The sequence below is a fragment of the Cherax quadricarinatus genome, chromosome 55 (genome assembly GCF_038502225.1).
Source record: "Cherax quadricarinatus isolate ZL_2023a chromosome 55, ASM3850222v1, whole genome shotgun sequence".
NCBI classification, from domain to species: domain Eukaryota; kingdom Metazoa; phylum Arthropoda; class Malacostraca; order Decapoda; family Parastacidae; genus Cherax; species Cherax quadricarinatus.
Genome location: NC_091346.1, coordinates 11,926,144 through 11,947,445, shown reverse-complemented (window position 1 = coordinate 11,947,445; position 21,302 = coordinate 11,926,144). Strand labels below are relative to the sequence as shown.

The 21,302-nt window shown below is 41.7% G+C and overlaps 1 protein-coding gene across 7 annotated transcripts in view; it reads left to right on the top strand.

The window, feature by feature from the left end:
* The window catches only part of LOC128699014 (transcription factor A, mitochondrial), a 168,295-nt gene that overhangs the window by 120,697 nt on the left and 26,296 nt on the right, over positions 1–21,302 (top strand). For 2 of the 7 annotated variants that reach the window (XR_011393530.1, XM_070096818.1), the window contains exon 6: positions 5,220–5,344. The exons of the other annotated variants lie outside the window; for them this stretch is intronic. Coding sequence is in view for 1 of the 2 variants with exons in the window: in XM_070096818.1 (XP_069952919.1) it covers positions 5,220–5,344 (125 nt within the window). In the remaining variant the exon portion in view is untranslated. The remainder of the gene's footprint in view (positions 1–5,219; positions 5,345–21,302) is intronic. 7 annotated transcript variants of the gene reach the window in all.

The window sequence follows — 21,302 nt, the reverse complement described above, 5'->3', positions numbered from 1 at the left end:
ACTTAGGGAAGGCAAGATGGAGCTTAGTCAGCCAGGTGTTGTGCCAGAGTTGTGGAAGATGGCTAATGTGGTTCCTATATTCAAATCAGGGGATAAGTCCGTTCCTTCAAATTACCGTCCTATAAGCCTGACATCTGTATTGGGTAAGTTATTACAATCAATTATAGCTGACTTTATTAGAAGTCACCTTGAAGAGCATAACTTGATAAATGAATCTCAGCATGGATTCATGAGAGGTCATTCCTGCCTGACAAACTTACTGACGTTCTTCAAGAGAACATTTGAGGCAGTTGACAGTGATAAGGAATATGATATTGTTTATTTGGATTTTAGTAAGGCCTTCGATAGAGTACCTCACAAGAGACTCTTAAGAAAAGTGGCAGCTTATGGTATAGGAGGTAAAGTTCTAGCATGGATTGAGGCATGGCTTACCAATAGAAAGCAGAGAGTTACCATTAATGGAGTGAAATCTGAATGGGGATTAGTCACTAGTGGCATTCCACAAGGATCAGTTTTAGGCCCTCTCTTGTTCATAATTTAAATTAATGACCTTGATGAAGGGATTACGAGTGACATGAGTAAGTTTGTTGATGATACACAGATAGGCCGTATAATTCACTTTGAGGAGGATAGCAATGAACTCCAGGAGGATTTGGACAAATTAATCTCTTGGTTTGAAAAATGGCAGATGAAGTTCAATGTGGATAAGTGTAAGGTACTTGCCCTTGGTAATGAAAATAACCCTCAAAGCTATAATCTAGGTGAAGTAGAGCTTGAGCATACAGAATGTGAAAAAGACTTGGGAGTCATGGTAAGCAGAAATCTAAAGCCAAGACAGCAGTGCCTTAGTGTGCGTAACAAGGCCAACAGATTACTTGGATTTATCTCAAGAAGTATAAGTAACAGAAGTTCAAAAGTTCAAAAGCTCTATACATCACTAGTGAGGCCTCATTTAGATTATGCTGCTCAGTTTTGGTCCCCTTACTACAGGATGGATATAGACTCATTAGAGAACATACAGAGAAGAATGACTAAAATGATTTACTGTGTAAGGAACCTCCTGTATGAAGATAGACTTAAAGCCTTAAATCTCCACTCTCTGGAGAGGCGTAGAATGAGGGGAGATATCATCGAAGTGTATAAGTGGATGACGGGCATGAACAAGGGAGATATTAATAAAGTACTGAGGGTGTTGAACCAGGTAAGACCCAGAAATAATGGATTTAAGTTGGATAAATTTAGATGTAGAAAGGACATAGGTAAGTATTGGTTTTCTAACAGAGTTGTAGATGTGTGGAACAGTCTTCCCAGTGGGGTGATAGAGGCTAGGACCTTGGGTAGCTTTAAGAAGAGACTGGACAAATATATGAGTGGGAGGGGCTGGGTTTGATTGGTGCCATTGGGTACGGGAGTTATTTCTTGGGTAGCTTAAGGTAGAGGTCGTTTTGATAAGGATCTGCCTCGCATGGGCCAGTAGGCCTTCTGCAGTGTTCCTCCATTCTTATGTTCTTATGGAGGGGGATTCCCCTTCCAAACAGTAACCTCTCTTCCCTCTCTCCTCCTCCCTGTCTTCCATTCATCAACAGCAGCCTTCAATAAAGGTAACTGTCATGTTGAATGTTCATTCTTTTGTGCATGTAAATCTATCTTTTAGGTAAAAAAAAAAAATGGTTGTTGATACTTCTGGGTGTCTGGAACGAATTAATTGGATTTACATTATTTCTTATGGGGAAAATTGATTCGAAAATCGTCTATTTCGATAATAGTCCCACTTCCAGGAACGGATTAAGGACGATAATTGAGGGACCGCTGTAATGGTAAACAAAGTTAAATTGACAGATAGTCACTATGATATAATATTGATTTGGGAGTAAGATCTGATTTGTAATATTAATAAGTTAAGCAATTTATTGTACTATAAAAAGTAAAAATAATATGAGGTAGTTGGTACTAGCTAGCAAAAGAAAGTTTTGGCACTTGAACAATAATGTAATTGGAATGTACACTAATTGCACACACAATATAGTCACTAAAATATGAAGAATAATCTAAGAGTAGGATTTGCCTTATAGCATAAAGTTTGAGCAATTAATATCACTATAGGAATATTATTTGAGGTAGTTGATACTAGCTAGAAGTTCGTTATTTGTAGTTTGGGAGAAAAGGGGAAAAAAAAAAGTATGATTATAAGAGAATTTTAACATTATTATTATAATCATGGGGGAACACTAAACCCCTAGGATTATACAGCACATGTGGGGGGATGGAAGGTATTCAGGCTCAATTCAGGGAACTGGAGCATAGATCCAATTCCCTAGATCAAGAGTCCCTCACCAGCATCAAGGAACCTCCCTTGGGGGGAACCACCAGGGAGGTACAATCATCCTGAGGTAGTAGGTTTGTAGACAGCATCCACCAGGGAGGTACTACCATCCTGTAGTAGTAGGTTGGTAGACAGCAACCTCCCAGGGAGGTACCACCATCCTGTGGTAGTAGGTTGGTAGGCAGCAACCACCCAGGGAGGTACTACCATCTTGTGGTAGTAGGTTGGTAGACAGCAACCACCCAAGGAGGTACTACAATCCTGTGGTAGTAGGTTGGTAAACAGCAACCACCAGGGAGGTACTTCCATCCTGTGGTAGTAGGTTGGTAGACAGCAACCACCAGGGAGGTTACTTCCATCCTGTGGTAGTAGGTTGGTAGACAGCATCCACCAGGGAGGTGCTACCATCCTGTAGTATTAGGTTGGTAAACTGCAACCACCAGGGAGGTACCACTGTCCTGTGGCAGTAGGTTGGTAGACAGCAACCACCCAGGGAGGTATTACCATCTTGTGGTAGTAGGTTGGTAGACAGCGACCACCCAAGGGAGGTTCTACAATCTTGTGGTAGTAGGTTGGTACACAGCAACCACCAGGGGAGCCCTTCCATCTTGTTGTAGTAGGTTTGTAGACTAGAACAACCAGGGAGGTACTACCGTCTTGTGGAAGTAGGTTGGTAGAGAGCAACCACCAGGGAGGTACTACCATCTTGTGGTAGTAGGTTTGCAGACAGCAACCACCAGGGAGGTACTACCATCCTGTGGTAGTAGCAGGGTTGGTAGTAGCTAGGGTTGGTGTCACCAGGAGCGGAATACGTATTTGGTGCCACCCGGGGTGGCATCTTTGGTGTCAGCCCCATGAAATCCAATGGTGGGGGGACTGGGGGAATAAATTCCAGTTATGTCACTACTGCATGACCAATGACTAATGTTTAGTAATGAGAACGTTTAAGGGCCATATATCGAACAGGAGAATACTTCTTAACTTTCTTAATGATAGAATAAATAATCGTAGTAATACTGAGGAAATATAAACTCAAATACCACTTTGAGTACAGGCAACAGATCCTACATTTATTCAACAATGCAGAAAAATGCTTGAAAAATAAAGGAAAACATCGTAGTATCAGAGAAACACTAGTTTCAATTTGACCTTGAGTACAGGTAACATCTCAGTGAATCTGATCTTACATTTCCTTGCCTTCAGTCCTGCAAAATCATCTATCACATCATCAAAATCAATGATTTTTCCTATACAGTGGACCCCTGGATTATGACATTAATCCGTTCCAGAGAGTGTGTCTTAACCAAATCTGTCATAATCCAAATTAATTTTCCCTTAAGAAATAATGGAAATCCAGTTAATCCGTTCCAGACACCCAAAAGTATTAAACAGAATATTTTTTTCACATGAAATATACATTTTCCTACACAGAAAACAATGAGACATGCAGAATAAACAGTACTAAAATGACACTTACCTTTATTGAAGACTTATTGATGAGTGATGAGACAGGAGGAGGGGAGAGGATGGAGGAGTTTACAATTGTTTGGAAGGGGAATCCCCTTCCATAAAGACTTCAGGTAGCAAGCCCTTTTCAGGGGTTAATTCCTTTGTTTTTTAATGGCACTAGGACCAACTTGAGAATCACTGGACCCCTGTCACACCAAAAATCTGTCCAGAGAGCTCTGTTTCTGGCATTTCTTTAAGAATTCCCTAAAATGGGACACAACATTGTCATTGTAGATGTTGCCAGCATGGCCTGCAACTACTGTGTCAGGATGATGTTCATCCATAAAGGTTTGCACTTCAATCCACTTTGCACAAATGTCCTTAATCTTTGAAGACAGCAACTTCCTCCATCCCTCTTCCTCTTCCTCTTCCTCTTCCTCCTCCTCCTCCTCCTCCTCCTCCTCCTCCTCCTCCTCCTCCTCTGAAGGAAATTCCTGAGCTGTGATCTGTTGATATTGCAGATGAAGGTCTTGCAGCTCTGTATGGTTAGCTCATCATTGTCATCCTCCACCATCCTATGGTGGAGGATGGCCAAATTTACCACTCACAGCTTACCTGAGTAAGCTGAGCTCAGAGTGTAGAATCACGGCTTGGACCCTGGCTTCAAAACTGTAGAACTATGGGACGGACCCTCAGAGGGTTAATAGTGTCGCTGAGGGTGGTCGGATTTGTGTGGGATAAGACATAAGTCATGTCATCTATGAACAGGACAGGTTCAAAGAGATGAGATGCATTGGGGAGAGCATTGATGTAAATGAAAAAGAGCAAAGGGCCAAGAACACTGAGTTGATAAGGTTACACCCATCATGCACACCCATTCTCTCATAACTAGGCTAAGATTTGCCACTCACATCATTGTGATTTATATGTAGATCTATGTGAGTGACACTGTCCCTTGTCATATAGACCTACACAATTCACAGTGACAGGGTTAACCTAGAGAATTACCATCTAAGTATGTGTGTAACCATTATTACATAGGTGTGACCCAAGTTAAGTAATGTATAAATGAGAAATAAAGTACACCTACCATCCGACTTACGACCTGCTCGACTTACGACCACTCGACTTACGACCGTGTTTTTTTTGCCAAATTTCTGGGACATAAACAACTATTTGTGTTGTACAAAGTTTTTATCCTAAACCTTACAGTATAAAATACAGTACTAACAGCATAAAAAGTAAAGTAAAACATGAAATACCAAAGTAAAACAATAAAATAAAGTCATTACAAAAATGTGATGTTGATATTCAGTAGTAAAGTTCGACTTACGACCATTTCGACTTACGACCGATTTCTCGGAACCAAACTCGGTCGTAAGTCGGATGGTAGGTGTATTAACTAACACATCTACAGCTCACCAATTTTTTTTTTTTTTTTTTTTAGGAATTTTCATTAGAAGCTGGCCGCAGATGGCAGAGTTTGCCTGAAGATGAGAAAAAGGTGTTCCTCGAGAAGGCTAGAAAAGAACGAGACCAGTATGAACGTGAACTCACAGAATGGGAGGCCAAGTGAGTAGTGTTCTCATTATACCTTGTACAGTAGACCCCCAGTTATCGGCTGTTCCTGTTATCGACCAACTCGGTTGTAGGCCGGTTTCTCAGCTACCAGTTATCGGCTGTATTGGAAGTGTCCCTCGCTGGCTGTGCCAGCTTGCACGTCAGTTTGGCTGTGTCTCTCAGTTCATGAGGAAGCTTCTGCTGATTCATCCAAACATTTCTCTTGTTTTTCATTGTTTATGGTGGTTTTTTGTCAGTGTAACTGCGAAATAAGTAACCATGGGTCCAAAGAAAGTTCCTAGTAAAGTTCCAGTGGCAAAGAAAGTGAGAAACACCATGGAATTTAAGCGAGAAATTACTGAAAAATTTGAGAGTGGTGTGAGAGTGCTGGAACTTACCAGGATGTATGGGAAAAATAAATTTACCATCACTTCCATTCTGGCAAAGAAAGAACAAATCAAGGAAGCTTATGTTGCGAAAGTAGTAAATGTGATTACAAAACAAAGGTCACCAATAATGGAAGATATGGAAAAGTTATGTTATTGTGGATTAAGGAAACCATTTAGTGGGAGACAGTGTTGTGGAGTCGATTATTTGTGAGAAGGCAAGGCAGTTGCACAAGGATCTTGTGAAGAAAACTCCTGGAACAAGTGGTGCTGTTAGTGAATTTAAGACCAGCAAAGGCTGGTTTGAGAGATTTAACCCTTTCAGGGTCCGTCCCGTAGATCTAAGGCTTTACGGTGAGTGTCCAAACCGTAGATCTACGCCATGAGCTCAGCTCACTCTGATAAACTGTGAGTGGTACATTTGGGCCTAGATATGAGAGAATACATCTATGTGGTATGTGTGCACCACATAAAACAGATCCTGCAGCACACTGTGTATAATGAGAGAAAAAAAATGAAATCATGATTTTTCGATTAAAACAGCAACTTTGCAGTGTTTTTTCGTATGTTTTTTATAGTTGTATTTGCGATTTCTTGGTCTCATTTGATAGAATGGAAGACATAATACAGAAATAGAGATGATTTTGATTGGTTTTAGCACTGGAAATGGCTTGAAACTGAGCTCAAAGTAGCGGAAATGTTAATTTTTTGCACATCTAATACATGTCAGCTGGTGGGTCTAATATACATTCACAAATATGGTGATGATATTTATACAATTATTACAGTATTGCATAACAGTAAATCTTCTATTTTTTGGTGTGAATAAAAATTCATTATGTGAATAAAAAATCAAAATGGAATTTATTTGTAAAGCCTCAAAACATAACTAATGAACAGAGGAAATGTTAGTTTAGTGCCAGGAATGCCTACATTGTTTATTCTGGACCCTATTTTGAAATTGGAATATTTTGAACTTTGTGTTAAATTGGCCAAATTAACAATTTCCGATCACTTTATTTTGTAGTTGAAACAGTTGACTTGGCTATTTCTTGTGCTCAATCGATAGAATAGAAGTAATACTAGTGAAATAGCTAAGAATTTGGTTGATTGGAATAATGTAATTGGCCTAAAATGGGAGTCAAAGTCGGCAAAATCGCCGATTCGTAAATATTGCTGACACATCAAAATTCGCGAGAGCATAATTTCGTCAATTTTCCACCAAATTTCGTACTTTTTGTTTTATTACCTTCACAAAAAGATTCTCTACGATTTCATAAGAAAAAATAACAATTTTTTTTTTTTGAAAATTCTTGGACACTGGTGCGTGACTCCAGATTTGGGCCTTGGACCCTGAAAGGGTTAAGAAGCGTATTGGCATACACAGTGTGGTAAGGCATGGTGAGGCTCCAAATTCTGACAAAAAAGCGGCTGAAGACTTTGTAGCAGAATTTAATGGGTACATTAGAGGAGAGTTATTAAATGGAGAGTTAGAGGTATTGGGAAGATGGAGGGAATATTTTGAGGAATTGTTAAATGTTGATGAAGATAGGGAAGCTGTGATTTCGTGTATAGGGCAAGGAGGAATAACATCTTGTAGGAGTGAGGAAGAGCCAGTTGTGAGTGTGGGGGAAGTTCGTGAGGCAGTAGGTAAAATGAAAGGGGGTAAGGCAGCTGGGATTGATGGGATAAAGACAGAAATGTTAAAAGCAGGTGGGGATATAGTTTTGGAGTGGTTGGTGCAATTATTTAATAAATGTATGGAAGAGGGTAAGGTACCTAGGGATTGGCAGAGAGCATGCATAGTTCCTTTGTATAAAGGCAAAGGGGATAAAAGAGAGTGCAAAAATTATAGGGGGATAAGTCTGTTGAGTGTACCTGGTAAAGTGTATGGTAGAGTTATAATTGAAAGAATTAAGAGTAAGACGGAGAATAGGATAGCAGATGAACAAGGAGGCTTTAGGAAAGGTAGGGGGTGTGTGGACCAGGTGTTTACAGTGAAACATATAAGTGAACAGTATTTAGATAAGGCTAAAGAGGTCTTTGTGGCATTTATGGATTTGGAAAAGGCGTATGACAGGGTGGATAGGGGGGCAATGTGGCAGATGTTGCAAGTGTATGGTGTAGGAGGTAGGTTACTGAAAGCAGTGAAGAGTTTTTACGAGGATAGTGAGGCTCAAGTTAGAGTATGTAGGAAAGAGGGAAATTATTTCCCAGTAAAAGTAGGCCTTAGACAAGGATGTGTGATGTCACCGTGGTTGTTTAATATATTTATAGATGGGGTTGTAAGAGAAGTAAATGCGAGGGTCTTGGCAAGAGGCGTGGAGTTAAAAGATAAAGAATCACACACAAAGTGGGAGTTGTCACAGCTGCTCTTTGCTGATGACACTGTGCTCTTGGGAGATTCTGAAGAGAAGTTGCGGAGATTGGTGGATGAATTTGGTAGGGTGTGCAAAAGAAGAAAATTAAAGGTGAATACAGGAAAGAGTAAGGTTATGAGGATAACAAAAAGATTAGGTGATGAAAGATTGAATATCAGATTGGAGGGAGAGAGTATGGAGGAGGTGAATGTATTCAGATATTTGGGAGTGGACGTGTCAGCGGATGGGTCTATGAAAGATGAGGTGAATCATAGAATTGATGAGGGAAAAAGAGTGAGTGGTGCACTTAGGAGTCTGTGGAGACAAAGAACTTTGTCCTTGGAGGCAAAGAGGGGAATGTATGAGAGTATAGTTTTACCAACGCTCTTATATGGGTGTGAAGCATGGGTGATGAATGTTGCAGCGAGGAGAAGGCTGGAGGCAGTGGAGATGTCATGTCTGAGGGCAATGTGTGGTGTGAATATAATGCAGAGAATTCGTAGTTTGGAAGTTAGGAGGAGGTGCGGGATTACCAAAACTGTTGTCCAGAGGGCTGAGGAAGGGTTGTTGAGGTGGTTCGGACATGTAGAGAGAATGGAGCGAAACAGAATGACTTCAAGAGTGTATCAGTCTGTAGTGGAAGGAAGGCGGGGTAGGGGTCGGCCTAGGAAAGGTTGAAGAGAGGGGGTAAAGGAGGTTTTGTGTGCGAGGGGCTTGGACTTCCAGCAGGTATGCATGAGCGTGTTTGATAGGAGTGAATGGAGACAAATGGTTTTTAATACTTGACGTGCTGTTGGAGTGTGAGCAAAGTAACATTTATGAAGGGGTTCAGGGAAACCGGCAGGCCGGACTTGAGTCCTGGAGATGGGAAGTACAGTGCCTGCACTCTGAAGGAGGGGTGTTAATGTTGCAGTTTGAAAACTGTAGTGTAAAGCACCCTTCTGGCAAGACAGTGATGGAGTGAATGATGGTGAAAGTTTTTCTTTTTCGGGCCACCCTGCCTTGGTGGGAATCGGCCAGTGTGATAATAATAAAAAAATAATAAAATTAAGGCTAAAGGATTCAAATCCCAACAAGTGTACAATTGTGAAGAAAATGTCAAAGAGGACCTACATTACTCAGGAGGAAAAATCACTGCCAGGACACAAGCCTATGACAGACAGGCTAATTCTCTTGGTGTGTGCTAATGCTCGTGGGGATTTCAGAGTGAAGCCTTTACTGGTGTATCACTCTGAAAATCCCAGAGTGTTCAAGAAGAACAATGTCATAAAAAATAGATTGTGTGTGATGTACAAGGCATGGGTCACAAAACAAATTTTCAAAGAGTGGGTTAATGATGTGTTTGGCCCATGTGTGAAAAAATACCTCCTGGAAAAGAAATTGCCACTCAAGTGCCTCCTGGTACTGGACAATGCTCTTGCACATCCTCCAGACTTGGAAGACCAAGTGTTTAGGGACTTCAGTTGCATCACAGTGAAGTTCTTGCCTCCAAACACCACTCCTCTCCTCCAGCCCGTGGACCAGCAGGTCATTTCTAACTTCAAAAAACTCAACACAAAAGCAGTGTTTCAAAAGTGTTTTGAAATGACTTCGGACACTCAATTGACCCTAGGAGAGTTTTGGAAGAATCACTTCATATCCTTAATTGCATAAGTTTTATAGGTAAGGCTTGGGAGGGAGTGATTTCCAGGACTGAACTCTGTTTGGAGAAAATTGTGGCCAGATTGCATCCAAAAGGGATTTTGAAGGGTTTGGGCTGACCCTGACCCTCTGCTTGTTGTGGACTCTATTGTGGCATTGGGCAAGTCCATGGGGTTGGAGGTGAATGACCAGGATGTAGAAGAGTTGGTGGAGGACCACAGGGAAGAGCTAACCACTGACGAGCTGCAAGAGCTTCATCTGCAACAGCAACAGGCCACAGCTGAGGAACTTGCTTCAGAGGAGGAGGAAGAGGGAGTGAAGGAGGTGACTTGCTTCAGAGGAGGAGGAAGAGGGAGTGAAGGAGGTGACTTGCTTCAGAGGAGGAGGAAGAGGGAGTGAAGGAGGTGCCTTCTTCATTGATTAGGAAATTTGTGCAAAGTAGAATGATGTGTAATCTTTTGTTGAGAAGTACCACCCTGACCAAGCTAAAACAAGCCATATCTGCAACGTGTTTAGTGACAAACCCTTGTCCCACTTCAAGGAAATCATATAAAGATACCAGAAACAGACCTCTATGGACAGATATCTTGTGCAACAGAGGTCCAGTGACTCTCAAGCTGGTCCTAGTGGCATTAAAAGACAAAGAAGGGAAGTAACCCCAGAGAGGGCTTTGCTACCTGAAGTCTTTATGGAGGGGGATTACCCTTCCAAACACTAACTCCTCCCTATCTTCCAGAAACCAGCATTAGTCTTCAATAAAGGTATGTAATACTGATTTAATTGTTAAAAAAAAAAAATTTGTGAATATTTTTGTCTGGAACGGATTAATTCTGTTTACATTAATTCTTATGGGAATAACTATTTCGGTTATTGGCCATTTCGGTTTTAGGCCGAGCTTCTGGAATGGATTACGGCCAATAACTGAGGGTCCACTGTATTAAGCTTGAAGAACGGTAATGACTGCTAGTATTTACTGCACTACCTTGCAACAGGCCAGTAGGCCTGTTGCAGTGTTCCTTCTTTCTTATGTCCTTATGTTAACATAAACATGATATATGTATGCCATGAGCAATGGCCTAGTAACCATTTTTATGTATAAATTAATAATTTTTTGCTTTTCTTCTTAAGCCTTCCTGCCTTGGTGGTGTATGGCCACTTTGTTAAAAACATATGTGTGTGCTTAGTAGATGAATGGTTCAGAGAACCGACACGTTGATAAATTAGACACATGTGCAACTCTTGGGTATCTTTATTCAGGAAACGTTTCGCCACACAGTGGCTTCATCAGTCCATACATAGGAGAAACTTGAAGAACAGGAGGAGAATGAGGTAATCAGTCCCTCAACCTTGAGTCGATGTGGCAGATGGACTGACCACATCGACTCAAGGTTGAGGGACTGATTACCTCATTCTCCTTCTGTTCTTCAAGTTTCTCCTATGTATGGACTGATGAAGCCACTGTGTGGCGAAACATTTCCTGAATATACCCAAGAGTTGCACATGTGTCTAATTTATCAATGTGTGCTTAGGTTAAACAGATACATGTCTACTTTAGATTTTGAAAGGATATAGGAAAGTATTGGTTTGGAAATAGGGTAGTTGATGAGTGGAATAAACACATGATTGAGAGGGGTTGGATTTGAGTGGGACTTGCACGTGACTTAATAGAATTATCAAAGCTTATTATTTGGGTAGAATTGAAAATTGGATTGGGTAAATATTCTGTTACTGGGATGGATTGTGAAGGACCTGTCTAGTATGAGCCAACAGGCCTATTGCAGTGTTCCTCATTTCTTAAGTTCTTATGTTCCTAAAGAATAGTAATGACTTCTAGTATTTACTGTGCTACCTTGTATTAAGCTTGAAGAATAGTAATGACTCCTAGTATTTACTTTTTCACTGTCTTGATCTTTTGCTTCTCTACATCATGACTGAACTTTGGAAATGTTCTTGTGTATAGTTTTGTAATTGCATAGTTTCTCTCTTTTATATGTTAGTTTTTCATTATTGCTTTCTCTGCTAGCTCTTTTATTTAATTTCCCGTTATCTTTAATTTGATTTCACATTTCATTCCCATTATTTATACATTTTAATGTTTTTTTTTTGTTCCTTTTTCTATATCCCCCATATCTTTTCTATATTAGTTTTGACCTAGTGCTTCTCTGTGTCCTGTGCCTCCTCCCTAACACTGGGTCACCTTAGCACAGTGGCCAGGGTCAAATGAACGAGTGCATAGCTAAACCCTACAACCCAGTTTTTTACCTACATACAGTGCTAGTCATGGCTGGGTGAGCACCCCGGCATAATGATGTAACAAAAATCAAAGGCCTATCACACAGGGGGTCTTTTTTCATCAGTGCATTATGCCGGGTAGTAGCCATTAGCATGACATCACGGCCTGCCGCCACACTCCACAGTGACTCCTCAGTGCTCACGTGGCTGCCGTGGTGAGAGGAAGTGTTGCACTTTTGTCTCTCATCTGCCCCATCTTTTATCCGGTGTTCCCTTTGGTTTTGGGGCTATTCATGTTTGATTATGGGTAAAAAGAAGTCTTTAATACCTGAAACTATAGCTCAAATCATAGAGTTTCACAAAGCTGGGTACCAGACGAAAGAAATAGTGGAGAATGTTGGTGTGTGTGAGCGTTCAGTGAGGAACTGGGTGCAGCATTTCAAGGCTGGTGGTGGTGTTGCATTACTGCCTGCCAAACCTCGGCCTGGCCCCTCAAAGAAGACATCTGTTCATACCTTAACTGTGTTAAAGAAGCAATTAGAGAGTACACCTAAGAAATGAAAAAAAGAACCCACATCTTCTCTAAGAGGTGTCTGTAAGAATTGTAGCCTAGTCAGAAATGGGCTACAGTTCTGGCTGGGCTACTTGATTGACAAGCTGTTGACAAGTTAAGGATCCCTAACTTTATTGACAAGTTAAGGATTCCTAAAATTATTGACAGGCTAAGCGCTGTTACCTATATAGCTCATTTAAAGCATTTTTAGTGTTATGAAACATACAAGTAGGGAACAGGATGATGTTGGAGCCATCTGTGAGCCAGCATTTTCATTTGATCAACTTACTTTATTTCACTGACATCATTATGCTGTACGAACATGTTCCAGACTCTAGTCATCCTGCGAATAAATGATATCAGATTAAGTGATGTTCTGGAGAAGGGTCCAGTCAGAGTGAAGCTGCTACTTGCTGCCCATCTTGTGGTGTAGATGCTCACTTCTTGCTGTCCTCAGAATGGAGACACGTGTGATACTCTGACAATACTGTATTGGCCTTGAACATAACAGTAAGACCACCCACATCACTCCAGTGTTGAAGGCTCTGCTGAAATGAGAGGTCTATCCAGGATGGGTCCAGGTGAGAGATGAGGCATCTTGCTCTGTTCTTTACTCTGTCAAGCAGTTGCAGATGAGAAGGGAGGGGGGCCAGGCAGTCCAAAAAAGTGGAACATACTCAAGGTGTGAGTGTATTTGTGTCTCATACAGAATCTTCGAACCTTATCTCCCAGATGCAAGATACGAGATGCAAGATATGTCGAAGTGTTGTAAGCTTCCTGTCTTCCTTGTTTGCAAGATTTACAACATGGTTCTTCATGGTCAGTTTGGAGTCAAATTTTACTCCAAGGATATCAACTTCATCCCTGGGTACCAGGTGTGGCTTCCAAACTGGTGCTGCATACTCCAATATGGGCCTGACGTACACGATGTACAGTCTTGAACGATTCCTTACTGAGGTATCGGAACACTATTCCCAGGTTTACCAGATGCCCAACACTCCCATTCATACTTATCACTGCTCCAGCATTACCATCTTGGTGCCTAGTGACCATCATTATTTGTGTTTTCTCAGGAGCAAATGTTACCTGTCATCAGTTTCCCCTGGCTGATATAGCTCTTAGCTGGTGATTCCTCCTGCTTTCTGCCTGCCTGCCTGCCACCCTCCTTTCACCAACAAGATTTCAAGGCTCAAGAACTTAGTGTGCATCCAGCACTCAGCAGATTTTTTCCTCTGCTTTCTCCTTGCTTGTATAAGTGCTTTACACTGGCCTGTGGTCGGGTTTAAAATCAGCTTTTTTTCTACGACTGAAGACATTCCTCTCATTGGCTATTCTTCGTCAGTCCCCACTTCCCCCTCACCCCTAGTGGGTCCTTACCTGTGAATCTGTTTCTTTGTTCGTGTGTTCTGGTGATTGATGTAGCTTAGAGCAGCTGGCATTTCCTCTCTTGGATAAGTAAATGTCAAAGTACAGTCATCTGCATATGCATTGGATTCTGCGATGAGATGATGGTCATTGAAGTAGACATTCCATAACAATGGCCCAAGCATGCTTCCCTGTGGAACACTTGCCCCAATAGGATGTCTTGCTGACTCTGTCCCATTGAGAACTACACTGAGAGATCTACCTTGAAGGTAATCACTGAGGAGACATAGTGTAGAGCCTGCATTTCCCAGTGCTTGCAGTTTTGCCAAGAGGCCCTGGTGCTATACTCAGTTGAAAGCACCAGCAATGTCCAGTGGTACCATACAGCTGACTTTGGGTTCATCCAGTGACTGGTGCCACTTAGTGGAGAGGTTTAGCAACAGATCACCAGCAGAGTAACCTTTCCTGAAACTTCTCTCTCTCTGTCTCAATCTCTATCTCTTTCTCTCTATATATATATATATATGTTGTTATGCAGAAATGTGGGATAGCTGGGGGCTTGAGCCTGGTCTAAGGGCAAAGGTAAAAGTTAAACACATCTCAAGCCCAAACCGTCCACCCAGGGCTATCCCAGTCAAAACAGAAAGCGCTAAACCAGTATGTGTTACTTCAAGGGGTTGGTTAACAGAGGGTTAGGCAAAAATCCCAATTAGGAAAATATATCTATTTAATAATCACCATAACATAACATAACAGAAAAACCTTAATTCTAAACGCCCAAATGAGGGTACACACAGCTGGCTGGAGGTTCAGCCACCATAACACTAGGCTTCCGTCAGCATCAGGCCGTCATTACACTACAAACCTCATTTCTTACTTCATCACTCATCCCACAGCACCCTGACCATGTCAGAGCCTGGGTGACCATACAGGTAAGCCATATGAAAGCCTATGGCTTGAGTTGGATAAACAAAATGAGTGTACAACTACAAACTTAACTTAAATACACAGCATCTCCGACGCCAGCCTCTACACACCATGCTAACATCACGTGACCCCCTCCCCACGCTTACTCTGCGTACCCAAACATCCTTGGAAAATAAATCATTAACACAATTTCTTTATAATTACAGTTAGAGTACTTTACAGTACCCCCAAATGCACATTATCAATTATAAAATTATTCTTTACAACTATAATATTCATACTATTATGGCACACTTCTCCACTATATGTACATTACGATGTCATGCAGAACCCTGCATAACACCCCCACCCCCAGACCATAGGTCTCACTCTGTTAGCGGGGTCCCTACGGACACCGCTAGGCAAAAAGAAAAAAAAAAGAAAATAAGCCCCACATTAAGGTCTGAGGCAACTGGCAAAATGATAACTGGGAAATGACCACCAAACAATCACGGTCTTTTGGTTCTACAAATATGCCATATTTACAAACTGAGGTACTAGATTGCAGACATATGAAACTCGTCGAACATAAAAGTGATCAAGTTCTATACCCAACGAGCTCACAGTCACACTCTTAGACAGCTGTTTTAGGAAAAGGCACCATTACAACACAGCGCTGGCCAGGCACTGGCGTTGATGCATTTTACCTAAATTACATCAAGCAAACTTATAAACAAGCAAGTAAACTTTGTACAAAAGTGCCCCTGAGGAATGCCGTTTTATGAAGTAACACCAAAGTTCAGTATGTTGCAAGGCAGACCAAACTGTAGGTGCCACCAAAAAAAACTTTTAAACAGTAAGTACATTTTCCAGGAGTTCAAAGAAAAGAAAAACAGATGTTACATGTTAAATTCTACTGAGAAAACAACATCACATTACCACTCCCATCTCACAGCAATCTTTAGTAAACAAAACTGGTTCCCCATGACACACCTCTGCGAGAATCAGGAGAGCACAGGAGAGGGGGAAAATATCAGGCCCCTAAAAACAACAAGTGGATAGGCACATAAATCTTGTTGGTGGGACTGCGGCCGTAAAACCCTGGAGTCATCACTGAAGACCCCCAAAAGGTGGACCTCCCAGGCCGCAACCTACATGTCATTCCAAGGACCCTGGAGTCACCCCAGTGGTGATCCAAAAAGAAAAAATTGAAAAAGAGTCCTGGAGAACCAAAACACCTCGGATCAAAAGACATGACCCAAACAGTGGAGGGCATCACCGCCAGCCCCACATTCACTAAAACGTTAGGTCCAACAGTCTCTATACCAACATAAAACAGAGGCGAGGCATTCCAGCCAACACCTAAAAAACGTAGCATACCTTACCTAGGCATGGCCTTTGATGTGACAACCCCCCTAAATATACACACACTAGGGAATCCTGATACCTCCAGCTCCAGCTCAACCTGCCCTTCTCCTTTGGGTGGTCCAGAGTTCCATCTACTCGTCTATTGCAAATCACTGCAAAATAAGAATAGATAAGTGATCTATACACTACATTGTGCACTTTAAACACAAGACAAGGTATTAGCAACCACATTCTCCGCTCCCTTCACATAATGAATCACCAGATTAAGAGGTTGGAGAAACAAGGCCCACCTCGTAAGTCTCTGATTGTGGTTCCTCATTAAGTGAAGGAAACGTAAAGGAATATGGTCACTATACACAGTTATAGGGTGGACTGATGAAGATATATGCACCTCAACATGTTGCACTGCCAACACTAAAGCAAAAACCTCTTTTTCTATGGAGGTATAACTTCTTTGGTGCCTGCTACTTTTTGCTGAGAAGCAGCCGAGTGGCATTACTTCCCCTGCTCTACCCTGCAACAAGACTGACCCAACCTCTGTATCATTTTGCAAAACCCGGGGTGGGTAACTCAGGATTACACATAAAAGATCTTGAGGGTTAATGGCATACAAAAGGTACATGGACAGAGATATTAAAGTTACAAATACGGGTGTGTCCTTGGCACACATGGTCGTGGGAAGCAGATGACGCACCCACTGTTCATTCACACAATTCGCATGTAGTTCATAAAGAGGAGACAAAACCTTATTTTTTAACTGTACCTGGCGGCAGTCAGTGCACGTTTTCAAGGTATCACCTAGTGTGAGACCAGTAAAAAACAACGTCCACCGACTCTCGCTGGATACAAACACAGTCTCTAGAAATAAACACTTCACTTCCTTCAAGGAACCTATTTCACCCCAGCTTACATCATGCCAGACCTGCTGACATTTCACAAATTCGGAAACCTCTACCTCATGGGGTTTAACATGGCCCCATTTTTCAGCATCCCAAAACTCTTTCACTAAGGTGCATCATGGCTGAGCCAACACTTCAACCAGTCTTTCAGAAGATCCAAATCTTCCACAATCTCTTACAATTTTCCTGCTTGCATTATCTTTCTCAGGGACTTTATCCATCATCATTTTGAAGGCACCACACAGTTCCATCATAGCCTTCCCAGAACCCAGTTCCAATGCCAATCCCATCTCTCCAGCTTCCAGAATGTGTAGCACCACCTCATAGTCCCACGTCATCCTGGGCGGACTGGCAGACTGGTGCACTAGTGCCATCGACCTCATCTTAGCCAAGAATTTTCTGAAACCGAGATAAAACACCGCTGGGGAAACATCACCATCCTCACGTAGCACATGACTTAATGATTCCAGAGTGCTTCTCCACACGGTAATGAAAGGGAGGGGAATTCCCTCCTCCCAGTCCTGGTACTGGGGAAAGCAAACATGCATTGCCCTGAGAGACTGGGAAAACCATGGAGCTTTTCTTTGACTCCTAGGATGATATGCATTGGTAAATTTAACCTCAAGTAGGCCTCTCAAAACTACATGACATTTCATAAAATATGACTTCTGGGTGATTTGTGCAAAGCCTAAGAGACAAAAATGTTTCACCAGAAATCTCAAAACCACACACACAAAATTATTCAGAAAGGGTACAGACTCTGGTAACCTGTTAGAAAAGGAATTTATTATTAAACACTGATTATTTAGCTCTCCCGTCTTAACACTGAAATGCCGTTCCTTCAGAATCTGTAAAAAATACTGACAAAGACACTTTAATAGTTCTGCCGCGTCCACGTAAGCACAGGTCCTCTTAAAAAGAGTCTTGCTCATTTGATCAACTCTGCAAAATAAACACTTGGGAAATTTGGGAACCACATCCTCCGCGACAACTGATAAATGAATAGCGTTCCGGAGGTCACAACCTTCCCGGGCCTCACTCAGCTGCTGCAGAGTCAGGGGATTTTTTCCCACATCAGCACCAAGACCACTCCTCCAACCGAGTTCCAGTTGAGCCGGTTCATCACTGCTCAGAGTCTCCTGCAGGTCAGACTCAATGAACAGGCTCCCCATGCCCAAACCATCACCACAGTGTGCAGAAGGGTCACAGGGAGGCACAGCTCCTACCTTGTTCCCCTGTTTAGTCCAAAAGCACATTGAAAAAAACATTGAAAAATTTTCAGGTACCGTTGCTCCAATTGGGTAATTACCACCTTGTAAAGCAGGGTCCTGCAAAACCAAACATTCCTCACTTTTGAGGAGTCCCACAACATTGTTGCCTAGTAGAAGGTCAACTCCTGCAAAAGGTACATCTTCTGCAATACCTACAGGTAGGTACCCAGACTGGTACTCAGACTCTACCCATAACCTGTGCACTGGAGTCATGACAGGGACTCCAGTTATCCCTTTAAGAAAAATGTCCAATCCGGTGTAGGTGTCATCCGACACTGGCAATACACCCCTGCGAAGCAAGGTGTATGTGCTACAAGTGTCCCTCAAAGACATAACGCCCGTGACCCTACCTTCATTTTGGTGTAAGGCCACAGTAGACTTACTTGAATAGACCTTCATCCGAGGGTCAAAGACAGCTGGTCTTCTTTGAATACCTTGGGGCAAGACTGCAATGCAAGCCACATCATGTGTAATTGGTGTATTTACTGGAGAAGCATCTGTCGCAGCCTGGTCCCTAAGCATCTTTCGACAATATGGCTGCAGGTGGCCCTGTTTATTGCAATATATACAGTGATAAGGTTTAAAGGCCCCCTGCCCATTTGACCTAGGTTGGATCCCTTGGTTCTGGGGAACTGGGGTCGTCCCACCTGTTCCTTGTAGTCCTGGACCTGTGACAGCTGATTTGAAAGCTCCTCGAGTGGGTACTGGAAAATTAGGGTTATTAAAACTCCTTTGGTTATTAGGCTGATAAATGGGTGGCTTAAACTTCTGAAATTTCTTATTCCTATTGGTGGGTAGAGAAAACTTACCATTGTTAGTATGTGGGGTGTGGTAACTACTACCAAATTTTTGGTTAACTAAAAATCTGTCACCCAGCTCTAAAGCATTATTAAAATCATCAAGATCCTTCTCCTCAAGATATGCCTTAAGGTCAGAAGGAACATTTCCCAAAAGATCCTCTAACAAAATTAAGGTAATTACACCTTCATAATTGCCTACCACCCCGTTTGAGTGACACCACCTATTTAGAAGTGACATCTTCTCCTTACCATATTCCACCAAAGACTGCCCTGACTGAAACTTTAGTCCTCTAAATTTCTGCCGGTACCTTTCCGGCAACATTTGATAAGCCAGTAAAACTACCTCTTTTAGCTTATGATAATCAGAAAAGGCAGATCCTTCTAAAGAACTAATAGCCTGTAACCCTTTACCAACTAATTGGGTTCTTCCTAATGTCGCCCATTCCTTTTCCGGCCAAACTTGGGATTTGGCCGTACTTTCAAATAACAGAAAAAACTGGTCTGGGTCTTTCTCTAGGAATTTGGGCACAAATTTTATGGCTTTATCCAAATGAAAAACATCTACCCTCGTGTCTGTGTCTGGGTGAGAAGCAAGCTGCCTCTCTTTAGCTCTTTCTTGAGCCCTAAGCTCCTCTAAGGCTCTCTGTTCCTGGATCTTTGTACGCTCAATCCTTAACCGTTCCTTTTCTTCTGCAACTAGGGCTAATTTCATTTGTAAAATTACTACTTCCTTATCCAGGTCCCTATCATGGGGATGTGATTCAATGTCACCTTCCAAATGCATGTCATCCTCAGAATTTTCACCAGTGTCAGCCATTTTGGGAAATAATAGCACCAAATCTTACTACCAGCCACAGAACTTACTGATATAAAATAATAAAGCACACAGCAAGGTACATATACTGAAGTAGTATATTCACAAGGAGTTGTCATGTGACTCCCCCAAATTAAACAGGATTGTACACAAAAAGAAAACCCTGGCAGAAAAAAAAAAAAAAGAGCTACTGCACCTGCAAAGGTAAATTATTTCCAGAAATTTAGGTGAGCATAACCCTCTAAAAATCAGCAAGATTGTACCTGCAAGGGTAAATTATGCACAAAATATCAAGTATTAATAAAACCCTAAAAATCAACAATATGGTACAGAAAGGTAAATGATTTATAGAGTATTAATTAATAATAACACCCTAAAACCAGCAATATTATACAGAAAGGTAAATTATTCACAGGGTATTAATTAATAATAACACCCTAAAAACCAGCAATGTTGCACACAAAAGTAAATTATTCACAGGGTATTAATTAATAATAACACCCTAAAAACCAGCAATATTACAAACAAAGGTAAATTATTCACAGGGTATTAATTAATAATAACACCCTAAAAACCAGGAATGTTGCAAACAAAAGTAAATTATTATTTTAGTGGGAGTGTTATAGTGAATGCTTCCTCTGACCAACCCAGTAAAGAATGATTATTGACTTTCCAAGTTGCAAACTTGAATTACCACAAAAATTTGATAATTCTCCCATATACAGGCCCCCATGTTATGCAGAAATGTGGGATAGCTGGGGGCTTGAGCCTGGTCTAAGGGCAAAGGTAAAAGTTACACACATCTCAAACCCAAACCGTCCACCCAGGGCTATCCCAGTCAAAACAGAAAGCACTAAACCAGTATGTGTTACTTCAAGGGGTTGGTTAACAGAGGGTTAGGCAAAAATCCCAATTAGGAAAATATATCTATTTAATCACCATAACATAACATAACAGAAAAACCTTAATTCTAAACGCCCAAATGAGGGTACACACAGCTGGCTGGAGGTTCAGCCACCATAACACTAGGCTTCCGTCAGCGTCAGGCCGTCATTACACTACAAACCTCATTTCTTACTTCATCATTCATCCCACAGCACCCTGACCATGTCAGAGCCTGGGTGACCATACAGGTAAGCCATATGAAAGCCTATGGCTTGAGTTGGATAAACAAAATGAGTGTACAACTACAAACTTAACTTAAATACACAGCATCTCCGACGCCAGCCTCTACACACCATGCTAACATCACGTGACCCCCTCCCCACGCTTACTCCGCGTACCAAAACATCCTTGGAAAATAAATCATTAACACAATTTCTTTATAATTACAGTTAGAGTACTTTACAGTACCCCCAAATGCACATTATCAATT